Source organism: Caretta caretta, chromosome 3 (genome assembly GCF_965140235.1).
Source record: "Caretta caretta isolate rCarCar2 chromosome 3, rCarCar1.hap1, whole genome shotgun sequence".
NCBI classification, from domain to species: Eukaryota; Metazoa; Chordata; order Testudines; family Cheloniidae; genus Caretta; species Caretta caretta.
This window is the reverse complement of record NC_134208.1, coordinates 102,920,802-102,933,693: the sequence shown is the minus strand read 5'-3', so window position 1 is coordinate 102,933,693 and position 12,892 is coordinate 102,920,802. Positions and strand designations below refer to the sequence as shown.

General features: G+C 36.0%; 1 protein-coding gene across 8 annotated transcripts in view; it reads right to left on the bottom strand.

The window, feature by feature from the left end:
* The window catches only part of EYA4 (EYA transcriptional coactivator and phosphatase 4), a 228,012-nt gene that overhangs the window by 78,229 nt on the left and 136,891 nt on the right, over positions 1 to 12,892 (bottom strand). For all 8 annotated transcript variants that reach the window (XM_048844512.2, XM_048844511.2, XM_048844513.2 and 5 more), the window contains one exon: positions 1,667 to 1,791. In XM_048844512.2, the coding sequence (XP_048700469.1) occupies positions 1,667 to 1,791 (125 nt within the window). The remainder of the gene's footprint in view (positions 1 to 1,666; positions 1,792 to 12,892) is intronic.

Here is a 12,892-nt window from a genome sequence, read left to right as displayed (position 1 = left end):
TTTTTGCTCAGGTAAGCATGTAATATAGTACCTAAAAATAAAAAAAAGATAAATGGACATTCTGTGGAAAAAAACATTAATCTGGCTTCAAGGGAAGCTGAGCATCTGTAGCTCCCAATGATGTCAATCAGAGCTGTGGGTGCTCAGACTCTCTGAAAACGATGCCATCAGATTATGAGGATGTATACAGTTAACTTCATTCTAGGAAAATTAAAATTCTTGTTACTAGTGAAATGGCTTAACAAGTATGGTAAAATAAATGTTTGTTACTGCTTCTTTCTGGTTTTCCAACTCTGCAAAAGGACTCTAAGAAGTAGGAAATCACATAAAAATGTTCTAAACGACAGAACAAAAGAATGAAACAAAACAAGAGAAATGTAACACAGCAGTCATGGAGCCACAAAGTCACACACATGCACTGTACCATGATCTCTCATACTTGTTGCAGAAGAGGGAGTGCTGCAACTCAGCAACCAGTCAGCAGTATTTAAAACAGTCATGTTGTCTCCTGAGAATGGGAATAGTATAATGGTTCATTGTCTGAATGTCTGCTCAATATACATGAATATTCTTCAATGCCAGTAGGTGTTTTTGCACTTTGAGCCTAGTCTTTAGCTGCATGGTATTGCTTTTGTGAGTACTATTCTAGCTGGTTTATTTAAATAAAATATACACATATAATTATTAGTGCTCTTAAGGGTCTAGTTTCAGCCCCTCCTTATTCTGGAATATTGCTATTTGGTTTTTAAATGTGAATATACTGAATCTTAAAGATATCACTAGAGGGGTCTATTCCCTCCATACTCACATGTAAATTTTCACAGACATTAATGGAATTTTTGCATACAGAGAAGTGAATAAAACTTTTTATATTGTGGGAAGAAAGAACTGGATGACCAATATTTTGGTATAAAATGCTAAAATACAAGTGTAGTGCACTAATGTACAAAATCTAAGAACCATGGGTGAAATCCTGGCTTTGTTGAAATCAATGGCACAACACTCATTGACACAACAGGGGCCAGGATTTCACCTCATATTCTGACACCCTTGCTCACACTGTGAAGTGTCGCATTCAGACTATTCACCAGACCAAGGGCAGCAAAATCCATTATTAGCATTGAAACATAACTCTGATTGATCTAAACTTCAGCAATGTCTTTATAGAGGTACATGGAGCAGTAATTATTTAAGTAATAATTTAAGTAATGAGTAGTAGTCATTAAAAAACAGGTTAGACAAACACCTATCAGAGATGGTCTTCGTATACTTGGTATACAGTGCAGGGGGCTGAACTAGATGACCTGACAAGGTTTCTTTCTAGGACTTCTATGGCTTGAACAATATACAATGAAGATTTGAGAAAGACTGGTATGGTACAACCATTATTTATGTTAAATTTTCAATACTTGCAGACAACTGGGTCTCCAGACCCAGTGTCTTTCCTCATTCAGTTTCAAGTTGTTGAACAGAATTAAATGGAAACAACTGTACAAATTCAAAATGTTCTATTGTTCATCTTTTTTGCTGAGGGCTGATATCTATCTGTCTATCTATCTGCCTTATGCTCATCACTAAATTGAAATGCTAAACTTAAAAAAGTTTATTAAAAATAGAAAAAGGACATATAACAACTTTCTGTGCATTGATGATGTCTTACACTTACCTCCTGTTCCATTTGTTGTGATGGACGTGCTGCTGAGATTAGATTTATCCAGTTTGGAACTACTCGGATTATCACTGCTTCCAACAAGATTATGAGGACTGGTTAGATCCTGCATTTCCATAGACCTGTTAGAAAAGGAAGCAACACAGGGACATATTTATTTTATTTTATTTTATTAACATTTAAATATTTTTATTGCAACAATACCTAGAATCAAGGTTTGAGCTCTCGTTGTGTAAAGCACTGTACCCCCACACCGCACCCCAATATGATTCCTTTCCTAAAGAGTTTACAATCTAAATATCAGCATTTGCACCTTAAAAAAAGACAAAAATATTATTTTATGAGAAAACAAACCTGTAGCTATTCTTTATTAGCAAAAATACTGTTACCAAAGTTTGTAGTTTACATGATGATATCAGAAATGTTTAAATTTATTAATTTATTATTTTTGTGAGCCACAATTACTTATTCAATGTTAAATACCCATAGAAAACATATTTTTTACTTTTAAATTATTACTTTTATGAAACATCAGCCACTCTTACTTGAAAGCTATACTCAAAGAAATCTAACACATGTTGACAGCGAGCAGCAAACGTATTGCAGCATGCAAAGTTCAGGAATTTTTAAAAACAATTTGATAACATAACTATAACTCCATTTTAGAAGTCAATTAGATATACTTAGATTAATAAAATAGGTATGTTTCTTTGAAGTCTTTGGCATCATTTTTACACATTTAAAAATAAGCGGCAGAGAGTCCTGTGGCACCAGGACTCTTTGCCGCTTTTACAGATCCAGACTAAAATGGCTACCCCTCCTATACTTGATTTAAGAATAAGTTATTTATAATTAGATGTAGACAATAATATATTCTCTACTTTCAAACAAGTATCACAATATAATTAACACGCACTTATTAAGACTCATAATACACCTATAAGTTAGGTAGATATATTGTCATCCTTCTTTTGAAAAGGGGGAAACCGAAACATGGAGAGGTTAAAGGAATAGGCCACAGTCACACAGCAAGTCATGGCAGAGCTAAGAAAATAATCTCCAAAGCCCCCAACTCCTCATTCTATATTCTAACCACTAGTCATAACTGTGTGCCTAATAAATGAGAACAGAATGACGACAGAAAGAATGAATTTGTAATATCCTATAGGAAGCTTATTTAATCCAATTACTTTATGCATTTTTGTTTGGTTAGATTTTATGTATTTTTTTCATTCCATGTTATTTCCATATAGCCTAGAAAGTCATGATTTCCAAAACATTGTATCTCTGATTTAGATATTTTAATCAAATTTAGAGCCCCTCCACGACTTTTAATGTCACAGCCAAGTCAAGGGGAGGGAGACGGTTCTCCACCAGTGATAGGTCTAAGAGACATGCTGCCTCACTCACAACACAAACAGAATGCCTCCAGGTATGCAGGGAGAGAGTCCATGCTAGACTGGCAACTGCAATCCACTTTGCAGTGTGTGCGCTACTTTTCCTTTCTCAATTTGCAAATTAATTACATGGATCTTCCCCCCAGCCCCCAAAACATCTTTACTGTACACATAGTTGCCAGGCCAGCTGCAAAAGAAAAATAATTTACCATGTGTCTTCTACCGAGGCCAATACAGAGATTATCTTGCATCTCATTGGGATTTCAATTTTCCTGTTCTGTAAAGGAGTGAGGATGGCTGTGAGGGAGATGGAGTATAAGAGGCAGTTTAATAGGAGCTCCTGTTCCTATTTAAATTGTTATTTGGGGCAGGAGGAGCAGGGGACAGTTGTGTCAATTTTTGTCTAGTCCCTCATGTAATCATTGAAAATTTCCCTTTGTAGCTTTCTGTCCCCCATGCTAATCTCCTGCATGCTCTTGGGAAAAAACCTGCATTGTTTGAACCGGTCTTGTCTCTCAGAGGGGAGTCTCATTTTGTGCTCCTAAGAGTAGAAATAACTTGATGAACATTCTAGTTACCTCAGATACATTTGTCCCAAGGCATAGGGTTATATATGAGACCTGAAAGCCCTTCATTTTCCCATTTTGGGAAACATCACATCACAACTGGGGCAATGTATTAAGGTCCTTCCCCGAAGCCCCTGAAAGCCAATAGAAAGAATCTCATTGACTTCAATGAGTATTTGAGATGAGCCCTCTATGCACCAGAGTTCTTTCGGCAGGATATTCTCCCCAGCAATGGTCTGGATGAGTAGTGGGAATCTTATAAGTGTAGGGAGAAGGTCACGCACCAGCATGTACAAAATTTATACTAATATTCAATAATGCAAAGGCATAAACTTAGATTTAAATGGTCTTGACCCAGATTTCATCATCTAACTGCATATCCATTTCCATACATCTGTCAACAGAGCATTACATTTATTGTCTACGGGAAATGTGATCAGTGATGAAATAAAATGAACATAAATGATTTACTGTTCTGTCAGGTTTTGTTTAGCAGTTTTCTGTACAGTGAAGCTATGCAGCTAAAGGTTAAAGAAAGTCTGTGTTTCCATCTTGTATGTGTTTAAGAAAGCAAGAGGGTACCCAAGATAAACAACTGGTATTTCATTGCATATACAGTTTAATTCTCCCCATGTGTTCACTAAAGCAATGTCATGATTTCCTGCTCAAAAATGACCAGCTTGGAGATACCTGATGGATGCTTCCAGCTTAGAAACAAACAGTAGTTGTTCCCTCTTTCTAGTCAGGGTAAAAACTCTACTCTTCTCTTACACCCACACATGTAATATTCCAGAATGCAAAATAATAAACTTCCCCAAATATCATAATTTAAAGTTTCCAAACACCTTTTACTTCTGCTATGAATCAGGGTTATTTAAACAGAAAACAATTATCTTATCAGCTTTTTTTTGTTTATCAGAGAATATAAACAGATCATCCCTCTTCTATACCACACTATGTGGTTGTGATTCCACATATTTATGTCATTTATCATATAGAAGAGTATATTACTCCATATTTTACCAATATGCTTTAAAAGTATTGTGTTAAAAAGATCAATGCATGAATAGGGATTGTGTTTGGATGAAAAAAAGATGTACTCTAGGTTGGTGCCACTGTGCTTGTTGAGTCTCAATAAGGTTTAAAATTATTTCATAAAACTATTTACATATATTTGTATTTATCCACAATGGCTTTGCCCCCAATAAAGCAAGCAAGCAGCACCTTTAAATACTTCCAAGGTATGGTACCTTAAATTTAGATTTTACTTCTTGTGGGATGGATTTTAATTCACCTTTCTCAAGACATTCTGCTCACCATTAACTTAAAAAAAGAATCTCAGCGAAGGTACAAGAAACCAACTGCATATTAGGTAATGAAAACAGGTAAGAGGCTCTAAACAAATTTTCTAAAAAAGATGAAATTATTCCAACGTCTTGATGAATTTTTTTCAAATTAAATGCTTTGTAGATTTCTGCTAACAGTGACTTCAGCAGGAGCATGGTTGGGCTCAATATGTTTTTCTTGCACTAACAGAAAAAGATGAGTGAAGTCTGAAGTACAAATTAGTGTTTCTAAACATACATGTTTGTTTACTATCGCCTGCTTTCTAGTGGAAAAAAGTGTTTCTTTCATTATAGGCAGAGTGATGTCTATTGTTAAAGATGCCTAACATTTTTCATTATAAACACTTACTTTCAATTGTTTATAACTTTGCCACACTTTCAACCATCTGAGCTTATGTTTTCCATGCTTAGACTCTGCCTGAATTTTTTTTGTACCAGCCCAGCAAAAATGGATTCGCTGTTTTCAGAGAATAAGTGTGAAGAATGGATAGTTTTACTGTTATAACTTTTCTGACCTTTATTGTATTTATTTTTTTTAAGAGCATTAGCACCACCATGGTTTGGACCAGAAACTTGAAATATAGGATGGGGTTAGAGGCATCTTCTATTGCCCCAGAAAAAAAACAGGTTTGGCTAGCTACAAGCCTATGAAAATTGGCATTTGCACATGCACAGCAGAGGTTTTTAGAAGGTTGCTGCTAAAATCTCTAAACATTGCATCTGCACTGAGCATGCTCCCAGCCCACAGTGAGCTTGAGCTCTAGGAACCCAGCAGCAGCAGCCTTTAGAAAGAACTGTGATTCCTAATCTTAGCTCTTCCACCATTCTGTGCACTTCACAACCTTTACAATGAGCAAGGACTCATGCTCCGAACTTAAGATGCAAGCAACTATCATTCCTCCCATTTGACAGTTACGGTAACAGAGAGGTCACACAAGGTCACTTCAGGCAGAGCTGGGAATAGAACCCTGTTGCTAATACGGCAGACCCAAGACTCATCCAGAGCTGGCAGCCTTTGCAAAATGAATGAATGTGACAAAACTATGTCTGTAGCTATCTCATCTGTACCCACCAGACCACACTCCCTTCTGAAGTCAGCACTAGAAATTTCTGTTACTATAGTTTGCTTTTACAAAAACCTAGGCAATTAAATTTAAAGGATGAGAATGTTGCAAAATTGAACACTCCAAAAGTTAGGAAATGCCAGCATTAAGAATGACCATGAAATTTTAATTTGGTCCTCTTCTGCATGTATAGTATGGCACAAGTTTAATTATGTGATCAAACACTATTTATTGTATAGGACCCATGCCTCATTCAGTGCACAGGCTATTATCTTGTGGTTTTAAAGCAGTGGAGCAGGGTTGTATTTCTGACTCTGCCACAGACCTTCTATATGATTTTAAGTAAAACTATCACAACATATATTCACAGGGAGGCCAAAGTAAGACTGTATGGGAACCTTTACCTGTGGCATTTCTTAACTTCTGAATGCTTGACTTGGCAATGGTCACATTTGTTTAAATATAGGAGTTTTCTGCTTTTAATATATTATAAATAGTAAGTTAAAACCATTGGCATATCCTTTTGTTAAAATTCCCATTTTTTCTCTCAGTACAACTATAAGTTCATTCTTGCCACTTTTTTCCACAGCAAAATTTTATTTGCACATTTATTTTCAAAATTTTAAATGAGTTAAAAATAGAATAATTCAGACACCTGGAATACATATATTAGCCATTTTAGAAAAGTGTTACCTATTTAAATTGACAAGTTAAATATGGTAGAACTAGAGCAAGCTTTGGGCCCTTCTCCAACTAGAACACTCGAGTGGTGTTCATGACTTCCAGGAAAACACCACATTAACCCTAACTGTGTCTTCTTTAACGTGTTCATTTAAATGGCTAAAACTTTTTTTTTTAAACATACCTGCACATAAACCTACTTTCTATCAGCCAGTTCTGAAGCACATACAGATCAACCATGAAACTATACAGGAAAACAGAAAACAAACCACATAATTTCCTAAATAAAATACTTTAAAATTAAAGCTAAATAAATAAAACACTTTCTCTAAATAAAATGCTCTGCAAGCACAAACTCTATACCAGGTAACACTGGTAGCAATTCCAAAGTTAAGTGAACTTAAAGGAGGACTCTGTTTCACACTTAAATAATTTACTTTATTCTCTAAATTTATCACAATAACTCCCTAGAAGACAACTGATTTCTCTGCATATTTTTTTAATAAAAATCTTTACTAACTTTTGCTAAAGAAACATTTTAAAATGCTCGATTTTTAAAGATTTTATTATGTTTCTTATATTCCTCTACCTAGAACCAGAGTTCCCTCAAATTCCAAACTTCTCTCCCACAAAAACACAATCTTATAATATTTCAGACATAGTCTGCTTTTGAACTTCAAAAATTAAAGAACGAGTTTCCCTTCATTTAAAATTATCATTTTGAGCAACTAGAAGGCTAGCTGATAGAACTGCTCAGATCTGTCAACTACTTCCGTTTCCTAATGCTGCCAGGCCAGCTCTATAACCAGAGGCTCAATTTAGATGAAAAACAGAAACAAATTTTTTTGTTTCTGTTTTTCATCAAACTTTCATTTTTTTGTCAACATTTTCCAGCTATGCTCTGAGTATGTGCCTGGTGAGCAAAGATAACAACTTATATCTCTTCATCTTTATTCTGAACAACCAACACAATGCTTTCACTCTGAAAAAAATATAACACATCCATATCCACACACACACACAGACTTCAGTTCTGTAACTTCTACCTAAATGTCTAATGATCACTAACGATACCGACAACCCATTCATATAACTTTACCTAAACGTTACAAAAAAACTTATCTCACACCAAACCTCACTTACACATTTGCATATAACCCATGTACAATGTAATTTATTGGTTTCAGAGTAACAGCCGTGTTAGTCTGTATTCGCAAAAATAAAAATAAATAAAAATTAAAAAAAAATTCGCATCCGATGAAGTGAGCTGTAGCTCACGAAAGCTCATGCTCAAATAAATTGGTTAGTCTCTAAGGTGCCACAAGTACTCCTTTTCTTTTTAATGTAATTTATGAAAACCACACCAAACCTTTATGAATCAAAGCACATGAAAATTCCAGACAATAAACCTGGCCTAAGTGAGGGCAGATATATGTGGACTCTGGGGAGTGGAAGGGAGAAAGTTGAAGCTGATAAAGGAAAACTGACCCACTCAGTGCAGATGGGATATTGTGGGACTTAATAATTATTTCCTTGTTTTTATCATTTATGCTGTTAGGATGTGCTATTTAGCAGCCTTTACTCAAAAATAAAGATTTTTGTGGGGGAAAAATATATATTTATTATATCATAGGTTGCCAGAAGTAGAGTACGTTATGATGATGAAGCCTAAAAATGATACTTTAATGTATTACATTCCCAGTCATTATATTATTCCTAGACTAACAGGAACATTTGCTTTTGCAGGTGCTTTGATTTCCTGGGTGGCTATCTCTGTGATTTTTTTACAAGGGTGACGTGGTACAGAATATGCCAGTTAGAACAATCTATGAATAACTCTATACAGGATATGGATTTCTCTTTTTGTTTTAGTACACTATCATGAGCAACAAGTCCTAAACCAAATTAGCATATCAATAAAAAAAATAAAGAAATTAAAGGAAATAAATATGGGTTTTCTTACTGAACATTCACTGTGTGTGCCGTGTTTTGTTGTGGCTCAAGATACTGATATAACTCCAGTTTAAGGGCTTGACTACACTTACATTTTATAGCACTCTAATGTGCTGGCTCAGGGGTGTGAAAAATCACCCCCCTGAGCACAGCAAGTCAGACGCTTTAAAGCGCTAGTGTAAACAGGCTCCGAGCGCTGGGAGGTGGAGCTGGATTACCAGAAGCACTGAGAGAGCTCTCTCCCAGCACTCACGCGCGACCACACTCGCACTTCAAAGCGCTGCCATGGGAGCGCTCCCGCAACAGCGCTTCGAAGTTTCCAGTGTAGCCATGCCCTAAATCTTAAACCAACCAAGCCTCAAGCTACTGCAAAATCCAGCGAAGGAACAGTAAAACTGATAACACAAAGTTTTCTCCATTGAAGTGACTTTGTTTTTCTCTTGCAGGCTCAGCGCAGTTTCTTCTCCTTCATCATTTCTCAAATCGAAATAGAAGGGCATGATATTAACTCCGCTATTGTTCTGTTTACTGTCACCCTGGCACTATACACCAAAAGCACAACCACTGACAGCACAGTGTCAGTTCTGGCTGTCCACCTGAGAGGAAAAAACAAGTAATAATACTGAACGCTAACAGGGGCCCAACCCTTCATTCTCCTTCAGATAGTGTCTCTTAAACCGTGTCAGGACTAGCACCTGGTTTGTGGTAAGAAGCACTAAAGAATTTATAGTCATGTTATGGTAATACAAATAATAATAATAATAATTACAGATGGGAACACTGAGCACTACAATGTCTAAGTTATCTAACTCTGTCAAAGAGTATACCAGTAGAGTTGGGAGAAATTTTTTTCTGTCAAACAGTTTATTCGCCCAAAAATGCAAAGACTTTCAGGAGACTGCAGCTATCCATGGATTTGTCTAATAGTTTCAGCCATATATAAAATGTTAAAAAAAAATCAAAATAGTTGCTAAGATATTTTCTAAACAAAATATTTTGACTTTTCATTTCAAAATATTTTATTTAGAAATTTAGCTAGATTTGTTTTAAATTTTGTTTTAAAGGGGTAAAACACACCCAAAATGCAACAAACAAACAAACTAACTAAACCAAAGAAAAATATTTTGGGTAAAAAAAAAGTTTCATTCAACCTGAAACAATTTTTTTTCCTCAGTTTATTTATTTTTTTTTTTGTTTCGGACACCAAATGCACCACTGTTGGAAGAAGAGAGAATCTTGGAGGTACCTAGGCAGGAAAAGAATAAAAGATATTAAAGATTCTGTCCCAGTCTTCGAGGGTGGGCTTCTGAAGGATAACATCACTCACTCCAAGCAGTAATTGCTGTTGTGAGGTCACCATCAGTCTGGCAATTTGTTTATATCAATCCAGAAAATATCTGCTGAGCCATTTGCAGGAACTGCTACATAAATGTCAAAGGATAGTGGTGGGATGCTTATTTGGCATTTCATTTCCATCTATATGAATTTTTCCTACTGGAATGTGAGCCCAGGAAGCAAAGATAATGAGGGCAATCATGATGAGAAGGTGACAGACACAGACACAACTAATGCCATTTTGATCCCTGGAGGAAGTCATCACTTTGCAACAACTTTGCTACTCTAGTCCAGGACTCTGCTAAGCAGCAGACAAGGCTCCCCTAAGGGGCAGGGTGAGCCCACCAGACTCATTTTCACTTATAACCAAATCCAGATTTGAACATAGGCTTTCAAAGGGGGAAGGCTAGTGGAAGGCAAGTATATTTCATGCTTCAAGGGGAGGTAAAGTTACTCTGCTCTAAAAGTGATAGTGTAGGGTCATTCCCAAAGACATCTGACAATAATAAAGACTCAGATCGTGCTGAATTATATCACTTGGCAATGAGACTGGAGAAGTTAATCCAGAATCGCAAACACAATTCAAGGTGCACGTTTAGATATATGGAAAGTTTTGGGATTTCTTACACAAAGAATCAAGCAGAGGGATCTTACAAGACTCATAAAGAATCATATCAACTGGAAAAGAGTGTGTAAATATCTAAAAGTGGGATGAAAGTTTTTTAAAAAATGCATTCAAAAGGGACAAAGCTGTGCAGACAGCCCATCTGCAATGTAACCACATAAAAGACCCATGGGCAAATCCAAACCCATTAGTAGAAGTGCTTGAGGAATCTGCCAAGGAGCCAGATGCTGCCTCTGGAAGAATATCTTCCACAGATTGTCATCTGGATCCCCTGACTGCCATCCGAAGTGGAGGACAATGAAGAATGGTGATCTGATTAAGTAGTGTGTAAAAAAAGCCCAAGTATACAATACATTACCTTGGCTTAATTCAACCGTTCACTGCCTACTTTCTAAGAAAAATAAAAAAATATAAAAAAATTGAACCCAGAAATTAAAAAAAAATTATTTAAAATATATATTCATGAAACAAGCTAGAGACAAAGATGTTAAAATAATAAAAAGAAAATGCTATGACATCTGATTTCTATATTCCTGAATGGTTTCTCTTTAGATGAAACTTGATGATCACTTTAGATAAGCTATTACCAGCAGGGCAGTGGGGTGGGAGGAGGTATTGTTTCATGATCTCTGTGTGTATATAATATCTGCTGCAGTTTCCACGGTATGCATCCGATGAAGTGAGCTGTAGCTCACGAAAGCTCATGCTCAAATAAATTGGTTAGTCTCTAAGGTGCCACAAGTACTCCTTTTCTTTAGATCAAAGACGTTTTGGGATCACTCTGCTCTTTTCTTTTCTTATCTGTTGCCCATTGAGTCCATTTTACGATGTCTGACCAGGATATAGCAAGGTGGTTAACAGGAGATTTGAAAAAATGTTGGGATATTAAATGTTACTTTAGTACCTAGAGTAGATTGACAAATATAGTAGCTGAAATGTGTCAGACTATAATGTGAAATATCAACCAGTAACCAGCACACCGAAAAATGGGAACCAGCAGAGAATGTTTTTCTTAACTGGAAATCCAAACCAAACTTTGAAGAAAGATCCAAATCCAAATATGTACTTTCGTGTAAATATACATAAAAGGGCTAACCCTGGTTTAATATACAAATTCCACTAAGAATCCACTTATTGGACTTAGAGTAGGAAGTAATTGAAACTGAACACATTTATTATTTAAAGTTGTCTATGGCACAAGTATATTTGGATTATTCAAGAAGGTCAGAGAAGCTGGCATGGAGTCTGAATTACTTCTCCTATGCTTTGCTGTAATGTGATGCCACAAGGGCAAAAAATAGACTGTGAGGGAAGGGAGAAAAGCAAGAGAGAGAACTCCTTGTCACTGTGATTACATTTGCTGGGCTTCATGAACCAACATTGCCATTTCTTGGCTCAAAATCCATTCAACTTTATGATAAAAACTGTTGAAACTCTTATATTTTAAGTAATCCTATTTATTCTTAGGGCTATAATTTTAGGATTTATCCCTCTTCTCAAAAGATAGTACCTACCCTCTTCCTAACAAATTTTCAAGAGCTTCACAACACTGAACTATTAATTAAAAGTATGGTACTTTAATATACACTAAATAAGGTGTATTCCCCTTTTAAGATTTTGAAATTCAAATAGGCCAGGTGAAATGAAAAGGGTTATGGATATCAAATCAACAGCTTTGGTACGATTTGATTTTTAAAAAGTATGGAAGGGGGCAGACATAAAGAAAGATCCATCAGAAAGTAAATCCTCACCCATTAATGGTCAGTAAACAGCTCTCCAGAGTGGCACCATCACCACAGACCTATATTCTTTCTTTAAGCAGAAGTCAATTTCAACAAAGTTTACTGGTTCACAAACTGTTGCTATAGTTGTCCAAATTATGTTATGCCATTGTGCACAGGAGGCGTCGATGAGGCAATCTCTCTATTAAGATTTAACCCACATTATAAGAATCTCTGAACTACGCTGTTCTGTTTCTGTTCCTAAATTTTTCTTCACGGAAAACTTAAAAAGCAAAACCAGAAAAACCAAAAAGCAAAACCAGAAAACCATCTGTTGCAGACTGTATTTTCCGACAGAACAGTTCACTAAGTAAAAGAAAAGTTGTAATTATAAACGTGGCAGTGGTGTTGCCCAGCACAACAGAGAAGATTTTCTTGCTCCCTTTGTGGGATAGCCAAGCAGACCAACCAACAAGAGAGTATAGCTTATAAAATGTGCAACTCCAAGAGTGAAGGGTTGAAAGATAATGAAAGG